The sequence below is a fragment of the Pelecanus crispus genome, chromosome Z (assembly GCF_030463565.1).
Source record: "Pelecanus crispus isolate bPelCri1 chromosome Z, bPelCri1.pri, whole genome shotgun sequence".
NCBI lineage: Eukaryota > Metazoa > Chordata > Aves > Pelecaniformes > Pelecanidae > Pelecanus > Pelecanus crispus.
The window spans coordinates 38248286-38273498 of NC_134676.1; the positions used below are offsets into that span (position 1 = coordinate 38248286).

The window sequence follows — 25213 nt, forward strand, 5'->3', positions numbered from 1 at the left end:
AGTAAAAACACCTCCCCCTCACCCCTCCCTTCTTCCTAGGCTCAACTTCACACCTTCATTCCTGGCTCTTCAACTTCCTCCCTCCCCACGTGGCACAGGGTGGGTGGGGAATGGGGGTTGCAGTCCATTCGTAAGCCTCCATCTCTACCACTTGTTCCTCTTCACACTGTTCCTCTGCTCCAGCATGGGGTCCCTCCCATGGGATACAGTCCTTCATGAACTGCTCCAACATGGTTCCTTCTCACAGGCTGCAGCTCTTCAAGAACTTCTGTAGCATGGATCTTACAGATTAAATGGTGGTGTCATTACACCATCTGTTGCTAATGAGGCAAGAATTAACCAAAATAAGGGTTGTTAGTGTGATTGCAAGTGGCAGCACTCTTCCATTTTTTTCAGAGTTCTCTAGTATGTGTTAGAAAAAATATATTCATTTTTAAAACTCCTGCCACTCAAAGTCAAAACTTTCAAAAGTAAGTAGTTACTTTGAGCTGCTCCATTTTTGAGGCCTCTTCTGAAAATTCTACATAGCCAGATAATGTACATGCAAACAGGAGTTTTGCATTGCAAATCTTTGTCTAATTTCTTTTTAACGTATGATATGCAGCAGCCCACTGGGAATATATTTCTTATTTCCCAACAAAATATCAACTTAGCTTCTTTTCTTTTTGATGTTGCCCATCCCTAGGTGTGCCTTCCTTTCAGAGAAGAGGTTCTGGATGATAAAGCGCATACCTGAATCAAAACACAAAATGGTGTAAGAACAAGGGAGTAGATTCCAAAGCATCATTAGTTCATTTAGAAGGAACAGTATGAGCCTTCATCTGGCAACCTTGCACAGTTCCTTCCATGAACTTGGGAACAGAACACTGCATCACAAAGACAAGATCCTTTAAATCAGAATTAAAGCCAATGACAGAACAAAGACTTGGCTGTAATGCAGCCAAATTCAGTTCAGATTTTTCAAAAGTACTGTGTTGAGAAGAAGGGGTCTATTTACATACAGGTTTTGGGGTGGGCTCTTTTTTCATCCCTTTGGATAATCGAGCTGTACAAGTCTTAATTTAGATAGAACTTCTCATAGCAGCTAGGAGGAATGAGTGAGGAGCAGTTGCACAGAATGAGAGTATGATCAAATAGGAATTTTTTTTTTTTTTTTAAAAAAAAGGCAAGCAAACTTCAGTAAATAGCTGTAAGGCCAGGATCATTGAAGCAATTTTTATATTTTTGTTTTGGTTTTTTTTTTTTGCCTCACACACATAGTGTCTCTTCCAAATTCAGTTATTTGTATTGAAAGACACCGGAAATCAAAACAGCTGGTGATGAACTTTCCCTGCAGTGGTCTGCAGGAAACGTGGCAGAGAGAGTCAGAGTTTGTGAAAGGAGCTATGCTGATATGATTTTTTGTTGTCATAGGCATCCCAGTTGTGTTGATACCCAGCTTTGTGGAAGATGAGATACTTACCTATAAACAGCACTAGCAGGTACATTTTCAGAACATAGGGGAAGTAGATTGAGAAGGCAAATGGAAATGGTAGCTTGATGGAGTATGTGCCGAAGGATTCAAAATATGGCAGTGACACACAAATTGCAAATGCTGTAAAATAACATGGTAGATCTTTAGTCAAAAGGAGGTGGAAGGTCATCAAAAAACTTCATGTAAAAGTCAGATACCCTTAAGGCGCAGATAGCTTATATGCTGCATTTACCATGTCATTTGTACACATATACACCTGTTTTTTTCTCCTTGAGTTTGTTTTGTAGGTCTGAGGTGCTAATTGCTCCTAATACTAGAATTAGCAAGTATCTCCTTGGGAAGCCGGCCGCTCATGGCTTGGACAGGGATACTCTTTGCTGGGTAAAAAACTGTCTGGGTGGCCCGAGCCCAGAGAGTAGCGGTGAATGGAGTTCAATCCAGTTGGCGGCCGGTCACAAGCGGTGTTCCCCAGGGCTCTGTTTTGGGGCCAGTCTTGTTTAATATTTATCAACGATCTGGATGAGGGGATTGAGTGCACCCTCAGTAAGTTTGCAGATGACACCAAATTGGGTGGGAGTGTCGATCTGCCGGAGGGTAGGATGGCCCTGCAGAGGGACCTGGACAGGCTGGGTCGATGGGCCAAGGCCAATTGTATGAGGTTCAACAAGGCGAAGTGCCGGGTCCTGCACTTGGGTCACAACAACCCCATGCAACGCTACAGGCTTGGGGAAGAGTGGCTGGAAAGCTGCCTGGCTGAAAAGGACCTGGGGGTGCTGGTTGACAGCCAGCTGAACATGAGGCAGCAGTGTGCCCAGGTGGCCAAGAAGGCCAACAGCATCCTGGCTTGTATCAGGAATGGTGTGGCCAGCAGGAGCAGGGAGGTGATTGTCCCCCTGTCCTCGGCGCTGGTGAGGCCACACCTGGAATACTGTGTCCAGTTTTGGGCCCCTCAATACCAGAAAGACATTGAGGTGCTGGAGCGTGTTCAGAGAAGGGCAATGAAGCTGGTGAAGGGTCTGGAGCACAGGCCTTATGAGGAGCGGCTGAGGGAACTGGGGGTGTTTAGCTTAGAGAAGAGGAGGCTGAGGGGAGACCTTGTCGCTCTCTACAACTACCTGAAAGGAGGTTGTAGTGAGGTGGGTGTTGGTCTCTTCTCCCATGTAGTTAGCGACAGGACGAGAGGAAATGGGCTCAAGTTGCGCCAGGGGAGGTTTAGATTGGATATTAGGAAAAATTTCTTCACGGAAAGAGTAGTCAAGCATTGGAACAGGCTGCCCAGAGAGGTGGTGGAGTCACCATCCCTGGAAGCATTCAAGAAACGGGTAGATGTGGCACTCTGGGACATGGTTTGGTTTAGTCTAGTCTACTCTTAATTGGTTTAGTGTGGACTTGGCAATGTTAGGTTAACAGTTGGACTGGATGATCTTAAAAGTCTTTTCCAACCTAAACAATTCTATGATTCTGTGATTGTTTCCCATTCAATAACAAGTTCTGTGACTCCTGTAGTTGCACTGCTTTCAACATGATCTCAGTGGGCGCAGTTCCTGGTGTAAGTATGATAAGCTGCTAAGTATGGCCTGAGCCAGTAAGGTCACCCTCAGTGGGTGAAAAGGCAGCTTTGGGACTTGCTGTCTAATGTGGTCAGTCTGGAATGGGAGAATCCATGTGTCTTTTGTGGCATTATTTTCTTGCTTTACCCAGAAAAATGAACATTTTCCCATACTGGTAAAAAACAAAACAAAACCAAAAAAACCCCACACAAACAGCAGAGAACCCCTGTTAAGGAAAAAAGTACAGAAAAGAGGAAGATAAGTGACGTAAACATTTATGACTACTTTGGCAACACAAAATCTTAAACACAAATTATAATTGAACTGATCAAATTTTACTGAAGAAGATTAAGGAAGCAAGTCTTTTGTACCTTTCCCATCTCCTTACCTTTAGCCAGAACTGAAAGGGGATAGAGTGGGATGCACAGTGAGAAGTTGAGCCATGTCAGTGGTAGGTAGTATATTCCCATCCTTGCTAACATGTTGTAAGTGTATCTGCAGCAAGAGGAATAGCAGGTGAGCTCAGAGGGAATGATCATGTCTTTATTTTAAAGATACATTACTGAAAAATCCAAGGGAATTGCAGAATAGCTTGGAGCTGCCTGTCTGAGAAAATTTCAGAGCAATACTGCAACAGTTTTGTTCAGGCTCTAATTGATGTCTGATTGTTTCAAAAGGGTTGTCTGCAGTGCAGAGCAGGCAGACAGCAATACAGCCCTCCAGCCCAAAGGCTCTATCACAAATCAGTATGATTTCATATTGGTCCATCAGAAAATGGATTTCAGATAGGGATGTTACAGCTTGAGAGGGGCAAACAGAATATGACTGTTGCTTGGGACTGAGAAAATGCTGATTTATGACTGCTGAACTAGCTAAACCACTGCTGGAGGAGGCTGATCAGCAAAGTAATCGCAGGTACTTAATCTTCTGTAGTATAGCTGCCCCTCCCCTGGACCTCAGAAGAAGTTGTAGGTGCAAAAAAAGCAATTGCGCTCCAATGTATTGCAGTGTTTTATTCTTACTGTGGCTGTTACTGTTGCCCACTGGGAGACCAGAGTGCCTAGGACTTCAGTCTGCAAAGGTGAGCTAATTCGAGCTACTTTGATCTAACAGTGGTACAGCAGCTTTCCAAACACCAGAGAAACAGGTCTGATCGCATTTTTGGTCAGCTGAAAGGCTTTTTGCCCTGTGGTCTTGCTAGAGATACGAAAATAAGGATTTTTAAGCCACTGTTAGCCAGGACTGTTTCTGACAGCATTAAACAAACTTACTGTATTCCCTTCTTATTAGTTCATTTGACTAATTCTGTATCATTCCTGGACTGTAGAATAGTTTGATAGGCTATAAATAGAATCATATCAAAGTCATAGAATCATAGAATGTACCATCTTCTCTCAAGTTTGCCCTCTGCAACCTCAGGATTGTCTCAAATTTTTATTATTATTGCTTTTATGGCATAATCTCAACCCAATACAAAAAGGAAACAGCTACTCCCTCTCTATACACCTTCTTGGACTGTTTATGGTATAAGCAGGAAAGATCAGATAAGAAAACCTTGCAGAATTTGCTAATTAGCCATAATGCACAGGATATTTATGTGTCTGAAGAACTAAGTGGAAGAACTTGTAATACTGCAAGGCTAGTGGGCTAAGGGATGGGATAGATTCCTGTACACTTTTAGACATGACCATTTCTTTGAGATGCTAGGACATGGCACAAATGCTGTAAAAAAAAAAAAAAGGGGGGAGGGGGGGTAAGAATTCTAAATCTCTCTAAGTTGTACTATGCATTATTGTTTTAATTGGTCATGTGCTGCTATAGACCACAGTATCTTGCCTATTAAATGGCCACTGTTATTGCTATGATGCTGGACTGTGTTTTTTAGCAAAGATAGAAAATAATGATGCATTGATAGGACTATTATGCACTGCCAGGACTTGTATTGTTTACACTTTTGGCCTCTCTCCAGCTGCACAGAACCCTTTCATTTGAGATTTAAGTTCTACTATTTTAACTTTACAAGCTTCAAAAAGAAATGGGATGGAGCAATAATCCAAATAATTAATACAAGTAGTAGTTTATTAACACATGTAGCATAAATACTCTGAAGCTGACTTAAAGTCTTTCTTACTAATCTGTTGTGGTTTAACCCGGCAGGCAGCTAAACACCACACAGCCATTCCCCCACTTTCCCCTCCCCAGTGGGATGGCGGAGAGAATTGTAAAAAAAAAAAAAAAAAGTAAAATTCGTGGCTTGAGATAGACAGTTTAATAGGACAGAAAAGGAAGGGAAAATAATAATAATACACAAAATAAGTGATGCACAATGCAATTGCTCACCACCCACTGCCCAATACCCAGCCAGTTCCCAAGCGGCGATCACTGACCCCCTGGCCAGCTCCCCCCAGCTTATATACTGAGCATGATGTCATATGGTCAGTTTGGGTCAGCTGTCCTGGCTGTGCCCCCTCCCAGCTTCTGCTGCAGCTGGCAGAGCATAGAAAGCTGAAAAAGTCCTTGACTAGTGTAATTGCTACTTAGACACAACTAAAACATCAGTGTGTTATCAACATTATTCTCAAACTAAATCCAAAACACAGGACTATGCCAGCTACTAGGAAGAAAATTAGCTCTATCCCAGCTGAAACCACGACATCATCCTACCTGACACTTTCCTTTTTCAGATCTCTTTTATAACATACATATCCTTTGCTGCCTAAATCCATATTCCCCAGCCAGTCCCCAAAGTAATGTATTTAAAATAGCAGGAAGCTATTTTAGCAGAAAGAAAAAAGATAAAGAAAAAAATTTTGCTCCCATACAGAGGTTGCCATGAGGGCTATGTCTTGTTAAAATGTTGCTTAATTCCATATGTCTTCCCTGCTCTAAGTCTACAGACTGAGGTCCATAGAAGCTTAAGTTACATTAGAGAAATGTTACTGACTTCAGATATCAATGCAAAAGTCAGTAATGTGGAATTTTCACTGCTATACTTTTACTACAGGGAGGTACTGGTAACCTTCCACCATACAAAATTTTTGAAATAAAAATCCTGAATTGTATTCCTATCCATTTTGCCTCATGCATGTTGTCCCTGTGGTGTGATATATGACCTACTACACCAAAATTCTCAGTCGCTACAGCAGGAGCTCTTGGTTTTTTGGAAAGCACAGTGCAATTAGCCCAGAATAGTCTTTCCATCTCGGTAAGAAGTTCTGCCAGTGCTGCCTTACTGTGCTGTCAATCTTGGATTGAAGTGAGATGTTAAAAATAAATAAATAAATAAATAAAAGCAATAGGGTTGTAAATGAGTTACAGAAATTGCTGTTCCCCAGGTGGTAGTTGTGATTTCCTTCTGAATTTTTGTTAGGTCAAATCTGTTGAACTAGAAATGTTAATGCAATGATTGAAATACTTCTGTAAGTCACTGCCTCTCAGCTATGCGTATTTTTGTAAAAATCAGTAACTAGCGTATAAAGTCCAAGCTTTTATTTAAAATGGGTAATATGCTTTTCCACCAATTTCAGAATAATTAAATGAGCCTGCAGCACAGTGGGAGTGGGTTTCTGCTCCTAAGCATGACCTGTTTTCCCCTCATGGTTTTGCTGTTGACTCCTTACCTGACGACATCTAATAAATTCCAAAGGAAAAATAAAACACAGACGACGTATTTCCCTTGAACTTCTTCCTGACTGTTGATCACAACAAATAAAACAATTATTCTCTCCGTGATCTGAAAAGAAAAAAGAATTGTGAATTCAGGTAGCACCTTCTATAGCTCTCATTTCTGTGCCATTTTGGTAAAATAGGAGGCCACAGGTGAATCCAGTTTGCTTTACACAAATGCTGCAGTGGATATTTCGCTTCATGGCCTGCTTTTGTTCAAGGCGCCATTGGCCTCCAGCTCGGGGAACTGGAAACTGTTGGCTGCAGCACCACAGATCTGCTGTGGTAAGGGTGGAAGTTTGCTTGCCGACGGGGATGGCTTGTGTTCATAGCCCAAGGAACCTGTGGATGAGCCGGCTGAGGTCGTGGGAGCAAGGACTTCTCCCACTGCGCCCCGGCACCTGGAGGGCCGGTGGGGGTCAGCTTCCTTGCTTGTAGGCTGCATGGGAGGCCCTGGGACTTGGGGGGCCCTTGGGGTGGGTAGTACGCCAGGCAGTGCTAATCTCACAGTCCCAGCTCTGCTTTCCATGGCTTGGAGATCTGCATCCCAAGGGATCTCTCTCATGTGAGATTTGCAGAAAGGAGGAGGAAAAGTAGAACTCCTCATTTTTCTTTCCTTCTTATTCCTGGCTAGGAGAGGTGGGTTTAAGCTTGTCATTTACGTGAATTATTCCCATAATATTTATGTCATAACATTTTTCTAGTGGTTGAACCTTATCTGACTCACAAGGTATGCCTTTACAAATGAAAAGATACTAAATTGGATTAAACAGGCAGTGTCCCCAGCTTAAAAAAAATACTTTGGCAATATTAAAGAAAATTAAAAATAAAGGTGTCTTTTTGCAGCTTTCTTGGACAAGTTTCCTATCAGCATCTATGCCCTGCCCTGTAAAATAAATGTATCTGTAATATTCAGTACTGCCAACAGTTGCTTATGAAACTATCCCAGAATGGTACCAGTTCACTCTGATTTACACTCTATTTGAAAGTGCTGAAGACAAAAACATGCATCTATTCAGTTGGTATGAATCAGTATAGCTTCACTGTTTGTTTGTTTGTTTGTTTGTTATACCCACTGCCATCTCTTCCATAAGGTACCTTAGGTTTAATGATTTTATGGCTTAAGATGTCAAGTCAGTGAAAAGTCATGAAATGAAAATGGATTAACAGGGTGGTTTTTATAAGTGCAGTCATTCTTCTTCACTGGTTTCCCCCTTCCCCTTACTCCTACCTTAAACAAAATAAGAAATTGGCCTCTCAGCAGGTTTGTGTGGTAGCTTTGCTACGTAGTGTTTACCAGTTCCTGCACAGAACATTTTGGCTACTGACTTTTTTTGCAAACCACATCTGTCAGATAAAGCAGCCATCACTTCACTATTCAGGAAAATTACATGAGAGCAATTTTTCATATAGAAGGAGAGCATGTCCCTCCCCTAGGGATCTGGTTCCTCATCTTGAGAAGCACTGAGGGCCCACAACAGATAAAAATGGTTTTGCTGCCTCTCACCCTGCCCTGACTGTCATCTTGTGCTGCTGATCCCATTGGTCCCTAACTGAGGAACTGATTTCTAAGAAGGTCAGATGTTGACAGACTTCTGTATAGACGGGCTAGGAAGCAGAGAGTGAGAGGTAATAGGTCCTGTGTTTCTACACTGATGCTGAGGAACCTGGCAAGAAAATGGGGGAACTGAAGCATTGATGTAGGATCTGAAACCAGGTACAACAGAGATAGGAGAAGCATGGTGGGACAACCATCACAAGAGGGAAATCAAAACAAAGGTAAAAGCAGTGTGAGCATTGAGCGGGATTGTGTGCTGGAGAGAAGAAATAACATAGAACCTGAGTTAAAATAATTTTGGTGAAGGGTGGTGAAGGAGTGCAGCATTGGTAGTGTGGGCATTTTGTTACCAACCCTAAAATCAGACAGATGTGGAGAGAGAGTTCTGCAATATTGTTAATATAAGAGATATTTCAGGGAACTGCCCCAGGGAATTGTCTCACCTAGAGACCAAAGCTTTATCATGATAAGGTGGACATGTTTTTAGAGCTGAGAGCTGGCAGGTTTTCCAAACAGTCACTTGCCCTTCAAGAGGTGGATGGGTGGAAAAGTGCTACAAAACAGCATGGGTCAAGTGATCAGGAGCTGGTCCTGTTTCAGGAACATAAAAGGATAAGCAGCAGACAGGTAGTTACCATCCCCAGTTTCAAAAGGATGAGCACTGCCCAACGAGACAGAGTGGCTATGGGGACCCACAATTCAGCCTCATGGGCTGGGAGGGGAAGAGGCTGTGGATTTCCTTCTCTCCCCAGGGCACAAGCAGATGGACAAGAGGCAGTGAGTATCACCTAGCTGGGGATGAACAGATCTCCTCCATCGGAGCATTCATGTTTGGGAAGGGGAGCACTGGAGGCACTCAGCCTTGCTAGTTGCAGATGATGGAAGTCAGTAAGCAGACTGTGTAAAGCAGGCTAAGCACCTGAAACAGCAGGCAACTGGGCCTGACATGAAGCAGGTCCCCTGAAGGTCTTCTGTTCCTGTCAGACTGCAGTCTCAGCCAGCAAACAACGGGATGCACAAAGCAGCCATCACAGGCCAGAACTGAAAACCACCTCTGGCCTTGCTCTGGAGCACATCTGTGGGGCGGGACACAGGCCTGGCTGCTCAGGGCAATTGCCACGTCCTCATGAGGACAGACAGTGGCAGCCTACCTCTTCTCTGTGTAAATCAGGAGGTTGCCCGCCTGCTTGCCTTTATTCCCCTTCAAGACATTATGCTCTCTTCTTTCATAGCACTCATACCTTTAGGTAACCCACACAAACTGAAGGTAGAGGCAGGGGTTAGTCAAAGGCTGTGGGCTTTTTCAGCAATAGGCAAGCCAGGGTGCTACTTGAAGAGGAGAATATTCAAGTAAATGTCTGTTGATCATGTGCCCCTATACACACACATCTGTATACATATATACATGGAATCATGTACATGTATACACATGTCTATACCCGTGTAAATATACACGCATACATGTACGCATATGTATATGTGTGTGTATACACACATACATATATACACATACATACAAAAACCGTGCAGCTGCTCAGCCACAGCTCATTTCTTCTATGGATCATTTGTCCTTGCAAGAATGAAAATATGGTATTTTCTGTTGCTAGTCTCTTGCTTGTTAAAAAAGAAAAGAAAAAAAAAAAAGCAAAACTAGAAGTCCTGTGTTTTCATGTTCATAAAAAGGAAGAACGTGCTGACACCTCACAAAGCGTAAATACAATGCTTTCATTTTTCATTCCTTCTTGTTCTTTGTGTTAAAATCAAACTGGAATTTCCTTCCTTTCCAAGGACTGGTGTCTCACAGGATGCAGCAAGTTCTGCATAAGGGCATAAATTTCCGCAAGGCAGCCTGGGCATTTGAAGCAAGTAAGTGAAACACAGCAAATTAGACTAGCTGAGGTTAGGGCAGGAGCAGGCAGCATATTCACTTCCATTTTTTAGTAACAGTGACTGTGCAGTATCGTACTTGGTACCTGAAACCCTTACATAGCTTTTTGATTTAGTGAATGTTAAAAAAAAAAAGTAGTAAGAAAAGCGCTACTGAATATTTAGATTAAGTTAAAAATTAATGTTTTTATCACAAAGCCGTAGTACGTTGCTTTTGGTCTGGTAAATCCAATCGTGTTTGCACAGGATGAAGAACTGGTGTTTTGTTCACAAAAATGCAAGTCTTTTCTTACACCTTTCCTACTCTCTCCCTTGCTAAAGTACCAGTCCTCTCAGCCTTTGGTCCCTGACCAGACTACTAAATGTCATTATCCTCTGTTTTGGCAACTGCAATGACATGTGACACATTCTCTTGTCCTCCTCTCAATCATTCAAGCTGCAAATGCCCCAAGAAACATCCCTTTGCAACAAATTTGTGACCCTCCCTTGTCTTCCCTTCCTCCAGAGCACCCATCATGCAGGACGTGTCTGTCTTTCCTGGTATGACTCGGCCTTGGCCTACCTAACCCTTCTCAGGTGCCTGGTAGCCTGACACTTTGTCCCTCAATGAGGCCACCCTGAAAAGGTTTTACCAGAAACACCTCTGAGTTTGCTTTTCCAGTATCTGTAACGTGTATCTCAAAGTGTTCCTTGTAAATGCTGCTAAACCACGATAAATGGGATATTAGGCAGAAATCCTTCCTTCAAACTCTGCTTAAATCTTGTATCTGCAAAACAACCAACCACCACAGGGGTGCTTTCACAGTTTGTTTTATTGAGGGTGGTGTCACCTCCACCCATGTGCTTCCCTGACATTGCCATAGCCACCTGTTCTCTCATCCTAGAGATCACCTGGGATGAACTCCACAGTGGATATGCATGCCTGTGCATGACCTGAAGGATGCGTCTAGGGGTATGTTTTAAGCTTAGAGTCAGAACAGGTGGTGGGAACGCAGAACAGGGCAGCCACTAGCAAATTCTCGCAGCTTTACCAGTGCCTTATGTGCAGTAGCCCAGTAGGCTGCAGTAAGCTAAGCATCTCCAACTGTCCTTCCCCAGTTCATTGTGGAAAATACATCTTTCTTCTTTTCCTAAGAGGCAGGGAGGATAGTGTGGCAAGGCACATGGGAGTGCTGTTGGCACACAACTGCATAACCTGCACTCTCACAGCAAAAGCAGGGCAAATCAAGTGCAAGCAGAGTCTACAACAAAGAGCCTGTACACCTTGGTCGGACAGCATGAGACTACTGCTAACATCAAGGCAAGAGAGTTGTATTTGTGGTGAGAGAACACCTGGGGAAAGAACCAAGTAAGGATCCAAAGCTATCTTTGTTGTGAAGCAAATGTTTGGAGTCACAGGCTGTATCATTCCCTGACCCACCTTCCCCATGCTGCCTTGGAGAGCACTGCAGTAATTGCTCTGCACAAGAAAGGTCACAGTTTTCTTGCTCAGAATATCCATTTCATATCTAGTGTCTCTTGTGGCAACACAGAGCAGTGCAGGCTTCCCCAATCTCTGCTTCTGTACAGCTGGGTAGGAAGGGAACGACTATGTCAGGGCTGGGGAATGTGCAAACTCTGCCAGAACAAGTGTTGCTTTAATGACTATTAACATTAGCAGGCTGCTCTTCTCTCCAAGAGATGATGTAAGATTTGTTACAGGACACATTAGATAGGATACTTCCTCCCCTTCCCCCACAGATTAGCGTAAAAGCATGCAGATTTAGGCAGGGAGAAACAGTTAATTGCATTTTGACAAATTTGCTACTATACTTAGTGAGCAGCATAAAGAACAGAGATCTGTATTAGTCAATCAATTTCTAATGGAGATTTAAAAAGAGGAACATCTTCACCCATGCAGTATGTAATTTGACAAAAATGGGCTATCCAGAAAACTAAAAACGTAACTAACTACTCTTACTCTTCTACCTTCTGACTGCTGAGAGCAATACCAGTTTCACCATTATTCAAATACTAAGCATTGGAAAGGTTTGAAAGTAAACTCAAGTCAACATTTTTACTTTTCCAATGCATTAAGAAAAATACCAAAACCTGAGATTAACTCCCAACAGAAAACAAGAGTGTGGTGAGGAAGATGTCAGAGAATCATCTTGTTTCCTGCTATAGCATGTGCTCTTTTGGCGGGTTTTCTGCCTACAGCTGAACATATGCCCTGTAAACCCCTTAACAGTGTCTGAACCTCTGGATGTTACCACAATTTGCCTGTGTCTGGGTTTGAGAGGCCAGAGACCCTTACAGCAAGAATATGACAATTCTCCTCTCTTTCCCTTCACAACATTAATTCTTCTTCAGTCCCTTAATTTCTCTTTCTTAATCAATTCTTTTCCTTCCACACTCCATGACCACCAGCAAACCCTGTTTCAGGAGGCTTGATGTGCTGGTAGTTTTCTCACTGCCATCCTTTTGCTACCCCACAAAATCTTGTCTTGTGCTTGTCTACAAAATAAATATGCACTTGTCAGTGAGGAAAGGGCATGGAAAAGAATTAGCTAGTGAAATGTAGGCTCTGAAATGTTGTCTTCTGGCTGTAAACAAGTTGGCTGGGGAGGTAGTATCTTCAGCCACCTATGGCAGCCTAGAAATGGGGGCTGCCCCATTTCTGTAGGTGGACATCTGCCAGGTCCCTGTTGTGGGCTGGGTGTGGGGCACTCTCTATTCAGTTTCACTCAAAAAAGAAAAATGTTGAGAGAGCAGCTCTTTCCCAACCAAGTTCTGAGGGCTCAATTCCTGCAGTTAGCAAGCTACTACAGACCAAGCTCCCTGAAGAAGGGCACCAGTGCACCATTCAAGGTAGTTCAGCCTGGGCTTGTCCCCAGGGGCAGCCATGGCTGAAGTGTGTAGGTCGTGGAAGGAGGGTCTTGAGAAACAGACTTACCTGCAAAAACCTGGGGAAGAGACGACTTTTATCAATGCCAATGAGGATGTGTAGGATCTCCAATATCGATAACAACTGGCAAAGGCGCATTACAAGTCCTATGGAGTAAAACGTGTCGGCAAACGAATCTACAGGCAAAGTGAGGAGGAAAATTAGAGGGTCGTTATGTAGTAAAAGTCTGGGCCAACTGCTGGGTTTGCTTTTGCCCTATCACCACTGGAGATGACAAGAAATAAAGTTCACACAGTACCAAACTTTTGGGGAGCAGAAGCAAAGGTTCAGGGAGGGGAGGAGGCAGTCCACTCTGTGTGTGGCTCTGACACAGAGGCAGGAAGCTGAGAAAAGAATGGGATCCCCTATACTTGCTGCACTGGCAAACACTGTGGAGGATGTGTTGGTTTAGAGATACCGCTTTAGGATATTTCTAAATATGAGGAAATGTTGAGGACATGTATGAGGAATGTCTAAACATGAGGAGATGTTGAGTTCCTGCCTGTATCTGTACCCATGGCACTTCCTAAAACAAGCAGAGACAATAAAGTAGGTATTTTATGTGGCTACAACTGTCCACCATTATAAATCATTTTAGATTTCCAATCACTAGTTTTCTATTTTTGTGCCTTAACCCCATGCAACAGAAAGAGAAATACGTTGCAATGTTTTTGGAGATAGAGAGTCATGTGCATTAACCACAAAAATATTCTCTCCTAGTGGCTTCCATAAGATTAATATTCACCATAATGACTGGACCTAGTCACATTTAGGTCTATGTCTAAGTCAAATCTTACTAGTAGGTTGCTGAATAGTAAAGCTCATTAGTAAAACAAGAGCTTCATTCCTGATGTGATACAGGCAGAACATAGGTACCAGTAATTTGTTCATCCTTTTTAATGGAAGAAACAATGTTTTTCTAATTGAAATTACAGCCTCTGGTATTGGACATACACCTATTCAGAATCCTAACTTTATCTCTAATTTGATGTTTCTGCGTGCTACTGCCTCTTAAAATATTTAAGAAAAATATAAAAGGAATCCTACCTTTTCCAAATGACATGAACCTGATGACCATATTTGTAAATATCCAGGAATGTCCACAGAATTGCATTAAGTCATACACGAAGAGGTAGGTGTTCATGGTAAAGCTGTGGAAGTGAAAATGATAAAGCAAACTATATGACTTACTACAATATTCAAGCTTTTTGTCCTGTAGAAATTGCACTAAATTACACATTAGGAAATCAAAGGGGAACAGCTGAAATGTAAACGGAGCAGTGAAAACTGTCCATGTCTGTCAGTGGTCACAGAAGAGTACTCACACTTATAGATCAAAGGCTCCCTTTGTTGGTATACCTAGGATGCCCAGAAAAATTTTCTTGAGTTTCCACCAGTGGTTAGGGTGATCTGTGGCCCTACAGTGAAATCTGTGCCTCCAGAGGAAAAAGTAGCTAAACAAAGACACGGTGCTGAGTGCTTGATTCAAGCCGGAGCCCCTTGGCGTGGCTCTGCCTTGACAGTGTGAGCAGGCTCAAGGCACTGCTGGGGGTCACACCCACCGCAGCCCTGCTGAAGGTCTTGGACTCCCGCAGACACCAGCCTTGGGATTTCTGCATCTGGGTGAGGTTTATCCTGTTCTTCCCAGAACCTCTAGCATGCGCTCAAGACAGCTTAAAGTACAATGCAAATAATTTGCAGTGTCGCCAGCAGACAGCATAGTTGCAAGTACTTATAAAAATGTAGGTGAAGAAATGGAAAAGAAAGCCACATTTCCATCTGCTTTTATTTGATGCAGTCTGAAGGATATCTGTCTTTCCTTTAACAAACTTGCTCTACAGGTTTTCCAGATAAACATGAAATTAGGGTCTTTGTCTTTCCGCACAGCCTGTGTTTCAAGTTGCATTTAATAAAGTGAATCTTCTTCTGTTGGAGCAGACTAACTTTTGTAGCTATTCTAACCTAATTTTCATAGGTAATCTGACTTTTGCAAAACTTCATAGGCTCTGGAGATACTTAATTTCTCTTTCCCATAAATAAATTTTCTTCTGACTTATTCAGGAGAAAGAGGCTTGTTTGTCCTCCAGCTATGAAAAGGACTGTCCACCTTTTGGGGAAATTAATCTGTGAATTTTGTACTAGAATTTATCTCCTGTGTTTGACCAATTAACTTCCTGAACCAATAAGTAGTAAGAGCTCTTTAAGTTACCCCTTGATCCAGTGTGTTCATGTGGTATGTCTCTGCCATCAAACTTTATTTCATTTGTATCTGTTCATGAACAAACACAGTCAATTTCTGTGTTTAGAAATACCTAAATATGATAAATGCATATAATTCATTCCCAGCATTGGGCCAAGACCATAAATAATAATACACATGTTAGTAAATTGCTCTGGATAAACTGATCTTCTAAATTTTTAATCTACGTATATCCTAGGGAGGTCATAAAAAATGCCTTTCTTCCTCTCTCCCTGTTATGCAGGATAGTCACTATTCATATCATCATTTCTACAAGCACAGAAAGATTTGTTGGCATAATTTACCTCCCAAGAGACATCATGCCCTTTGATACTATGAAAATAAGACATATGAGGACCCAGACAAAGGAATGCATTCCATAAACACTCCTCTTGGGAAAAGTATGATACAACTGAATTGCACTGAAGTCCACTGAGCTCTATAAATATTGACCTAAAATCTCATCTGCTTTATTGTTCTTTGTTCTCTCTTGTGGTAAGAAAAAAAGATGGGACACTGTACATTACAAAAAGGCAAAAAATTAAGAACCCTGTTCTGATTTAAGAAACAGCCTTATTACTGGATGAATAGGAATCACTGTAATGAGTATGCAAGTTACAGGAACAGTTATAAAGATCTTGAGGCTTTTCAGTCAGCACCTCCACCAGTCTCTGGTCTGATATTACCACATGGGCTTTGCACAGGGTGCAAGATGAGCATATGGTTTCTTTCTTCTTTAGAGGTTTAGTTTGCTACATCTGTCTCTCATTCTCAGAACTTGTCTTTCAGTGATTTGTGTTTATTTTCCAAACTTTTCCTCCATTGGCTGGCTAGAAAATTGTTGTCTTTACAATTCTTAAGCTGCTTAATCTTGCCTAAACAGGGTGTAACCAAAAGGACAGTTGTAAACACAGCTTCACGCTAGTGTTTTGGCAATATGGCAGCTGCGGTGTGCTAGAACTCATCATATTTAAAATGTACTTGCAACTACTGAAATGTATACGCACTGTTGGCATTTATGGAGGGCCCCATATTCCCAGTGAAGTGTAGACATGTGCTGGCGGGCAGCATGCGTGGTGTTACCAGGAGGACCGATCCCTATCCCAGAGCTGCAAGCAGCACAGCTCCCTCACTTGTCGATGTTCTTCACTGTGGGAAGGAACAGCCCTGATCTCAAAATGGGGTTTCATCCTACTGTGTTAATCCCCACACAAAAGGTACGTGAGACCAGACAGAAGCCTTTGACAGAATAAAAGGTGATTTCAGTGTAATCAAAGGAAGCTGAAATGTAACAGTTCTCTAAGGTCTTTCTCATCCAAAGGCTGACCTCTTTACCTAGAGAACCAGAAGCAGACTGAGGATAGCCTATTTCACTGTCCTAAGAGTTTTGTGTCACAACACAAAATTCAGCCATCTGCTTCTATTTGAAAGGTCACTGGCAGAAGAGACAGGCTTTAATTAGATTTCTTGCTCTCCTTGGTTCACAGCAGGCATCATTCCACATTCACCTCACAGAGCCTGCTTCTGCGGTGCCCTTGCAGACAAAACACTGACTAGCAATCCACCAGGTAGCTGTTCAGTTCCTGACCCTGCCCCAGACTTGCTGGCTGACCTTACAAACCTCACTTAGCCTCCCTGGTGCCTGGGTTGTAATGCTGTGGCATTTATTCCTTGTAGCATGATGGGCTTTAACACTTTCAAGTCGCTTTCATTTGAGGGCATCGGGGGAGCACTACACGTTTCAGTACTCTGCCTGCATTGATGACAGGAGAAAGAAACAGGCATGGGTGTTGCAGTAGAGAGACCCAGAAGGCTGGGCTTGCTGTCTGTTGTTTTAGTTGTCAGTTCCACATTACTTACTGTGGCTGATTTTATACCGAATACATTGAAATGCTAGGGATGCATTTATCATATTTAGGATCAGCCTTGCTGTGGTTGATGGTTGTGGTAAAGTGGAAAACTTTATCTGCTTTCTCTCTGGGCTGAAAATCTAGGAAACTAGATGAAACATAAGACGACTCAGAACTAGCACACACAGCACCATGGTCCCAAACATACCCTTTTCCCTTTTATTCACCAGCAAAGATTTTACCAGTGATATATTTTTAGCTTGCAAAGCCTCACTTATTTCCACAGGCAGAAAAATCACATAATTATTGCATATTATTATTGTTAGCATGAAGGTCTTCAGTGTGTCTCTGTGGTAGCTGTCATCTGAGGTAAGTACAGAGGCAGGTGCCCTCGGTGTCTGAAGGGTGGTCAGGACCACGTCCCCCTTAGGGAAGGTGACAGGTAGCACAGCAGCGGCACCCAGTTCGGGGCAGCCCTTGGCCCGACTGGGTGTCCCTTGCAAGGTGCCAGGATGAAGGCCAGAGTCAGGTCCCTCTCAGGGGGGTCCCACACAGGCCTGCGTGAACTGAGCACTTCCTTGCCTTCAGAGCTATTGCACTCTGCTGCCTTCTGTGCGCCCATACTGGCTGGCTGCACATGAGGAAGCAACCCTCGCTCTGAAACCAAAGAGAGATGTTCCTTTTTTTTTTTTTCTCTGCAGGAAAGGTCTGCTAGAAAAGCCCCTCTGCTGACACGGTTTCCTTTTAAGTGATAGCGGTCTGAACTTCCACCCCTTCCCCCTCCCACCCCTGTGACAAGCTGCAAGCACTATAGCTCAGGAAGAAGAAAGCTGCTGAGAGCCAGTACAAAAGATGTACTTTTCTCTCACCGGCACATCCCACCCAATTTTTTTTCCCCCTTCCTTTTTGCATTTGAGCAGCCTAGGTCACCTGCACTCAAGAGATATTACCTGTTGCAGGAGTCAGATTGCTGCTGCTGCTCCTCCTGATCTTTCTCCTTTTTTCTCTCTACAGCTGCAACAGCTGTTTGTCTGGAGATCACCCCTCCTCTTTCCTGTTCCCCCACCCCACAACGTCACTGTATGTAGCACTAAGCAGGAACAACCGTGCACTTCCCGAGAAAGGAGTTTCTAACCCCAAATATCTCCACTCCATTTGCCCTGCCCCTTGCCTAGCCTAGCCTAACCTAACCTAACCAAATCTAACCTAACCTAAGCTAACCTAAATCAGTTTCTTGCCGTTGTACCAGTAAGATAGTCTGTAAATCTCACTAACTTTGTCTCTTAACCCAGAGCAGTATTTTGAAGGATTAGTGGAGAGAAGAAATGCAAAATTAAAAATTCGGTTTTCTCTTCTGTTTAAATCACAAGCACTACAATAATGCTAACACCACTATCAAATGATAAGGAAGGCGGGGAGCATGGCATAAAAAGAGCACTTCAGATAGAGGAAAGAATTTTCCACTTCTTACCTAGGAATGTCTATTTATTCATGCCCCTGTGAAATACGGACACTAGTGGCAGAGGAAATATATGTATGCATCCTAGTTAACTTCTGCCCTTAAGTGTCTGGGATATCTCAGCATAAATCAGATTAAGAAGAATGTTGTAACATGTTTATAAACTCCCTTCTGCCAATAAGTAAGTTTTCCCACTGGCACTCATGCTGAAAGCACATCCCATCCTACAGTGAGATTTGAAATTTGAAGACGTCACCAAGGGCATAATGAGCATAGGACATTATGTGTAAGTACAAAAAGTCTGGGGAATAAAATGTGCCTTGCTGGGTCTCATCCCTACTATGAGTGGCACTGAGCTCCTGGCAAGACTATCTCCACTCCCTTTGGTGTCCTGGAGAGGTGAGGAATGCCTCCCCACCAAGCGGGTGATTTCCTGGCAAAAACACAGTGTTTTTCCTGGTCACCTCTCCTATCTGGGACCTCCACAGAAGGGTCATGCAGTTATGCCTGGCTTCCCGGCTGGTGTGGCAGCTCACTTCTACTGCTCAAGAATCATCATCTTTTTCTAGGTTAAAGAATGTATTTCTTTCTCAGGAGGAAATAAAAAAACAGTGTTAAATAAAGAGTTAAGTATTTAAACCTGTGGCTATTGAAAGGCTCAGCCCATCGCTCTTGCAACACAGCTCCCACAGTGTGTGCCTCCGGGAGGACAACTGGTGTGACTAATGCTGCAGGGAGCTGAGCTCAAGATTGTAACAAGATCCAGCAGCAGGAAGAACAGCTCTTGTCAAACATCAGGCAAACATGCAAAAGCAACAAAAGCTCACCTAGCTTTGTGGTCTGCAAAATCCCTCTTGTGGGCAGCTGCCAAGTTAAAGGTCCCACAGATGACAAGGGCACCTGCAAGAGCTTGCAAGCTGGATACCGCTTCCCTTCCGTGGTGCTGGCCACCCCCCATGGCACAGCCTGGCAGGAGGCAGGGGGGAAGCTGGGGAGGTTTTGGCAGCCCGCAGCCCCCTGCGCAGTGGGGCCCTGCCCTGTGCTGGGGTCCTGCAGCAGCCAGTGCTACCCTGCCCCAGGCAGGGCTTTAGAGCAAAACAACGGGTGCTGAGCGGGCTGTGCCCACCACTGGAGCTTTTTGAGGGCTTTCCTTTGACAGCAGCTTGGCCCTGCGGACTGGCTGCCCATTGTCTGCTGGAAAAAAAAACTCCTGGTGTGATGGCACATGAAAGGATTGATGTTGTCCTCCAACAGGAATGATGTTGATGCACTCCAAGCCTGCCCTGTGATGAGGATCAAGGCATTGCAAGGGGAAATGACTAGAAAATTTGCTTCAGAGATGTACTTCTGACCTGAACTGCTATTATGCTATATATGCTATATATGCCATACAGCCATTTGAGTGGCAATGCACTGCAGTGGAGCCAAGGTACAGGGCTCATAAATCCACTATTACATGGATATTCAAATTATTCTTTGGAAGATGTAGAATAAAATTCAGCCAATGGGTTGTAGTAGATCTGGCCAATCAGACCTGATGCTAACATTTAGGATCTGTTTTTCACAAGAAAAATCCTTCTCTGAAATACAAGTTTTTTCTGTGTACAACTTGCAGTTGAAAACACATGTAAGGTCTCTTTAGCTGTGCAATTTGCAGTAATGTTTTTGTAGTGTGATGGCCTAAAGGTATGGGAAAGAAAGATCAGTAACAAGAGGTAACAGCTTTTATTAAACTAGACAGAAGTAGGAACGCTTCCAGGCACACAGTTTGGAGAAAGGCTTTTATGCTTAAAACATTTAACAATTTTGTAAGCTGCAAAGACATTCAGATGAAAGCAAATATTAAATGACACTATTGGAACACATGTTAGCTGGATGTGGGAAGACTAGAGTAAATCCTGGAAAAAATCTAGCTTTTATTTTTGGAAAATAAACTTTCTTCTTCACTCCAGCTACTTCTCTTGCAGACAAACTTCTATCTAGAAACTACTTAACCAGCATCAAAAAATTACTTGTATATAACTACTGGCATCTCTGAAAACAAGCTTCATGACTGTTCAGCCTGAGTCTCCTGGATTTCTCAAAATCTAAACAGATTGTAACCGCGTTTGGTTTCCCTGTGTCATGAGGTGGGAAAAACATATTCTGTCTGGGCATGGTGGTTATCTCAGGAACCATTGCAAGGAGGTGCTTTATGCGTAAAGTGAACAGCAGCCCTGAAATGTTTCATGTGATATGGAAAGAATCTCATTCTCTCCAAATAGGAAACATCACCAGGATAAAACATCTGCTTCTTTTATGCATAGTTTTTGTTTCCAAATCCTTGCTATAAAAGCAATATGCAGATGTGTTTTATGAAAAGAAACCATGTGTCTTTAAAATTAATTTGCAATGATCCTGACTGTTAACTTTATGTCTCCTTTCCTCCATTATTAGACTTTTTGGCTACCTGAATTCAAGCCTATGTTTTGGCCAGTTGATTACACTAGTTTAAGCAGTGGTGAATCACAGCTCTTAAGCACGTGTTTAATCAGAAGCACACACTCCGGTATTCTTGACTTCAGTTAAAGTAAAAAGAGTAAATCCTGGGCTGTCTGGGGGCTGTGGGGCTGATGTGCTGCAGTACTAGATGCTCTCATTTCTCACTAGCAGGCAGAGTATTTACACAGTGCTGGTTGGTATTTATGTCGTGTGACCAAGACTGCCAGCAAGAAAAGGAAGGCTGTGAAGAGGCAGCAGAGGAAGCAAGGTCATCTCCACACTGCAAGCACATAATGGGGAAAAGTATCAATATTTTTGTCTATTCTCTCAAACTGGGCAAAAGAGGAAGCAGCAGCCACGCCAGCTTCATGCCTTTCACACCCTCATGATTTTGTAAATTGAGCAGAGACCCTGGCTTGCAAACTGGTCCTGTCTCACTGGAGGTGACTTGCTTGTGTCATCGAACAGAGTAAGTCGCACCAGACAAAGTTCCAGGCTGCTTTAGGCTGAGGAAAGGTGTAGTAGTGAGAAAGCATTGTGCCACAAGAGTCCACCAAACAGATACAGAGCTGGTAGGAGTTTTAGATTTAAGATTTCATCAAGTGAAAAATGGATGAAGTTTGGAAATGCTTTTGGAGGAAAAAAAAATCCCAACCAGTCTGTTTGGCTTTGGCCATCTATGAATGATCTTTTGCATTTACCATCTTTCAGGACAGTTCAGCTCCAATGCAGGCAGGGATATTTCAGAAGAAGCAAACTGGTGGCATTTCCTTGCCAGTGCCCTGCAGCTGGAGCAGAAGAAGAGGAAGGATGAGGGAAGCCAGGCAAGAGCTCCCTGGCAGCTCCTGTCCAGACCTCCCAAAATGTCACTTGGAGGAGATGTGACAGCCTTACCCTCCTTACTTGTCAGTTCCCAGGAGTCTTTGAGGGAGCAGGTCAGCTGGCTGCTAGATTGACCTTTGTACTCACAACCAGCCCTACAACTCTGTAGGAATATGTTGATTTTTGGGATATGTTATTTTCAAGCATTGATCTCTCAGACTACAAGATATTATCCCAATCCCCAGTCAGAGGTAATCAATAGAAAACTACTGACTATAGGATAAAAATGCAAACCATTGTGTTTCTGTAATACACCGTAATCCTGTTTTTCATAAAACTATTTCTACATGGAAGCAACTTATTTTTATGATGCAAAGGATGACTTCGTTTTAGGCTGATTATTATAACCTGGTTCTACTGTTCTTAAAGAATCTGAATCTGCATATTCAGGGACAATGTAATATATTTTTTTAGGGTAACAATTTTTTACAATTCAATTTTCTTACAGGGCCTGTTGAAAATAGTATCACTCATTTTAGACCAGCCAGGTTAGCTCAGTTGGTTAGAGTGTGGTGCTAATAACCACAAGGTCACAGGTTCAATCCCTGCTCACTGCAGGGGGGGGTTGGGCTAGATGATCTCTCAAGGTCCCTTCCAACCCAAAAGCATCCTATGATTTTACATTTAAAAAAAATATATCCTTTAGTAGAGGTTCCTGCCCTTCCTTCTCATTCCCAAACAGCTTCTTTCCACCAGAGTGGGAAATTCACTGGTTTTGCCAGGGAGGCAGTGAAAGGATTAACTAAATATACCTAGTTCTGAAATGAGTCATTTCAGAACAGTCTCTGTGCCTCCCAGTTCACTGCACTCAGTTTCATTGCTGGATGAGACCCACAGATCCCATCAAATATGCCACTACAATAATGAGGAGGAATTACTGCTTGATAAGCTGGGAGATTTCCCTTTTTTTAAGTGTTAGCCATTACCAAGTCACTCATAATGGAAGGTGTGATAATAGCTTCTGACATTTTTCTATGAGTTTAATGGTTTGCAAGAATAGTGACCATTACCCTGCTATGGGGAGCTGGGAAGGAGAGGGAGATGTCCCCTATTTTTCTTTTTTATTAAAAAAAAAAAAAAGAAGAAGAAAAAAGAAGAGAGAAAATGAAGGGTTTAGTATCTTGAAATACTTTAGTGACCAGTAATCACATTCAGCACAAATTCTTTTTAAATACGTGTGAGTAGGTGTGACAGGATTTAACATATGTCCCGAGGACAACAGTGTTAGTTCTACTACAAGCAGCAGGAGCTTATTTTTAACTATTAAAAAATTATAATTGCAAGAAAAGATCTGTTACAGCTAGTATGAGCTTGTCCCAAAAGGTGGAAACCAGAACTGAGTCCACCTTGAAGCCAGAGACTTGAAGAGAAAGTATATTAATTGCTTAAAGAGAGAGCAATATTTTTAAAAATATTTTAAGCCAAACAGGCTGGTTTTTTTTCCTTTTTTTTTAAGAAGAAAAGCGTTCTGTTTTATATAAATACGTCTGTCAAGATATTTCCTTTCTCGGAAAATGAACCATTACACACAGTACTCCAGCTAAGTCCAGAGGAAGTTGTGTAGGTTCTGGCCTACCAAGATAAGAAACTTGAGGAATACATCCAACAGTAAGAGTTACAGTGAGTAGACATGGTGGTAACTGGTGTGCAGGGGGCAGATATGCTCTTTGAAATCTCAGTATTTAATCTCTTAATGTCAATTGTGACTTTGCAAATGCATTACCATGTTTTAACAGTTATTTTGTAGAGGGGAGTGTTAACTGTGTTTACTTCCACACTTCCAAAAGCAGATTATGTTATTTGCTTAGAAGATGGAATTTTTCATTGCTGAAGGTAATGTGTGGTTTTAGGATCCTAATTGCAAGCACTTGGGCTCAAGAAGGTTGGTCTTAGAAAAATGTATCAACCTTGCAGCCTCTTCTGGAGAGAACTGAGGCAGGACATGAATTTCCCTGTGCTCACCTACTCACCTCAGTGCTTACTTGCCATTGCTTTATCCGCAGCCCCCCTGAAATTAAAACAGAGGGTTGCTAGTTTGCAGAATGGGCTGTGGCATTGTCGTGTCTGCAGGCCGAGAAGAAAGATTGTCCTCTCTTTCCCCATCAGAGTTTGCTCCTCTAGGAACCCTCAGCACCGAAAAAGCCCTTGCACCTTAACCAGGATTTCTTGATGTCAGTAGAAGTGTGGGAAACACTGATATAAATTACTTATCCTTGCCTATATGAAGATTAGTAGGAAGATTTTTGGATAGTAAAAAGCAGTCATCTTACTGGAAAGTATCAAGTGCAATCTAACTAGCTTTGCTCACCTTTCTTTGCTTTGCATTGCATTTCTAAAGTAAAGTAAATTCATTCTGCCAGTCGAAACTGAGGACTGACAACTTCTTTTAAGATTTATTATGTATCCTTGTCACCCTCATTTCTTGGTCTCCCCTCTGGTCGCTTCCTGGAAGGGCCCAGCATTCCTCCACAACTGAGAGGGGGAAAACAGTTTAGGGCTACCTCTGACAAGGGGTAGGCTGGTTTGGAAGGGGTGAGGACTGGCAGGATGCAGGAGTCTACGGGTGCTGTCCCCCCATGAGCAGTTCCTGATCCCCTCTTGTGGTGGTGCAGCCCCCTGGGCCACTCTGAGATCCCAGGAAAAGCCCTATTGTGCTGTTATCTTGGTCATAACAACTTGGGTGTCAGGCGATCTCTGTCCACACCTGGGCTATCTGCTGCCTGAGTTGTGTACCAGAACAACTCAGCAGGAATTGTGGCCAGAATGTAAAATACTGACCAAAGCCAATCATCTCGAGATCCTAAATAGCAATCCAAGAGGGAGACCTCTTTGAGCTCTCCAGGACCACAGCGGACTGTGTGACCCAGTATCATCCCCTGAGCTGAGATGCCTCTCAGGGTAGATTTCACGAGGATTGAAGGATTGTCCATCAATTTCGCGAGGACTCAAAGGACTGACTTCGTGAGGTTCACCAACCATCTGTTGATGAATGCCGGCACATAAAAGTGAGTAATTCATGAAACTCACAAAAAGGGAAATTCTGATCACAGGTTAACCTCGGTGTGTGAGCGTGTGTGTGCAATTTGGCTATATATATATCCATATATACTATCCCTACTCACATAAACCATTGACCAAGTCTGAGACTAAGATTGGACCTAGCCGCACCTAGACTCCTCTCTGAAAGGAGTTTAGAAAGCAAGGGCGTCTATTCTGAATCTCGTGACTCAACGGGAGGGTC

The 25213-nt window shown here is 42.9% G+C and overlaps 1 protein-coding gene across 2 annotated transcripts; it reads right to left on the reverse strand.

Annotated features, from left to right (window-relative positions):
* On the reverse strand, positions 1 to 18148 carry HACD4 (3-hydroxyacyl-CoA dehydratase 4). 2 transcript variants are annotated; one of them, XM_075726782.1, is made up of 7 exons: positions 18101 to 18148; positions 14109 to 14212; positions 13071 to 13198; positions 6645 to 6757; positions 3413 to 3519; positions 1463 to 1594; positions 1 to 732 (listed from the first exon to the last, which is right to left on the reverse strand). In XM_075726782.1, the coding sequence occupies exons 2-7, from the start codon at positions 14203 to 14205 to the stop codon at positions 650 to 652; spliced, it is 660 nt and encodes a 219-aa protein (XP_075582897.1). In that variant the 5' UTR covers positions 14206 to 14212; positions 18101 to 18148; the 3' UTR covers positions 1 to 649. The 2 variants fall into 2 exon arrangements, with proteins under 2 accessions (XP_075582897.1, XP_075582896.1); XM_075726781.1 differs by lacking the exon at positions 1 to 732 and having other exon boundaries at positions 1365 to 1594.
* Between the last annotated feature and the right edge of the window lie 7065 nt (positions 18149 to 25213).

Coding starts and splice junctions, on each gene's coding strand:
- HACD4 (XM_075726781.1), bottom strand. CDS start 14,205: ATGAACACCTACCTCTTCGTGTATGACTTAATGCAATTCTGTGGACAT. Junction 6,758..13,070: donor TCTTCCCCAGGTTTTTGCAG/GTAAGTCTGTTT, acceptor TTTTCTTTTCAG/ATCACGGAGAGAATAATTGT. Junction 3,520..6,644: donor AATTTATTAGATGTCGTCAG/GTAAGGAGTCAA, acceptor CTCTTGCTGCAG/ATACACTTACAACATGTTAG.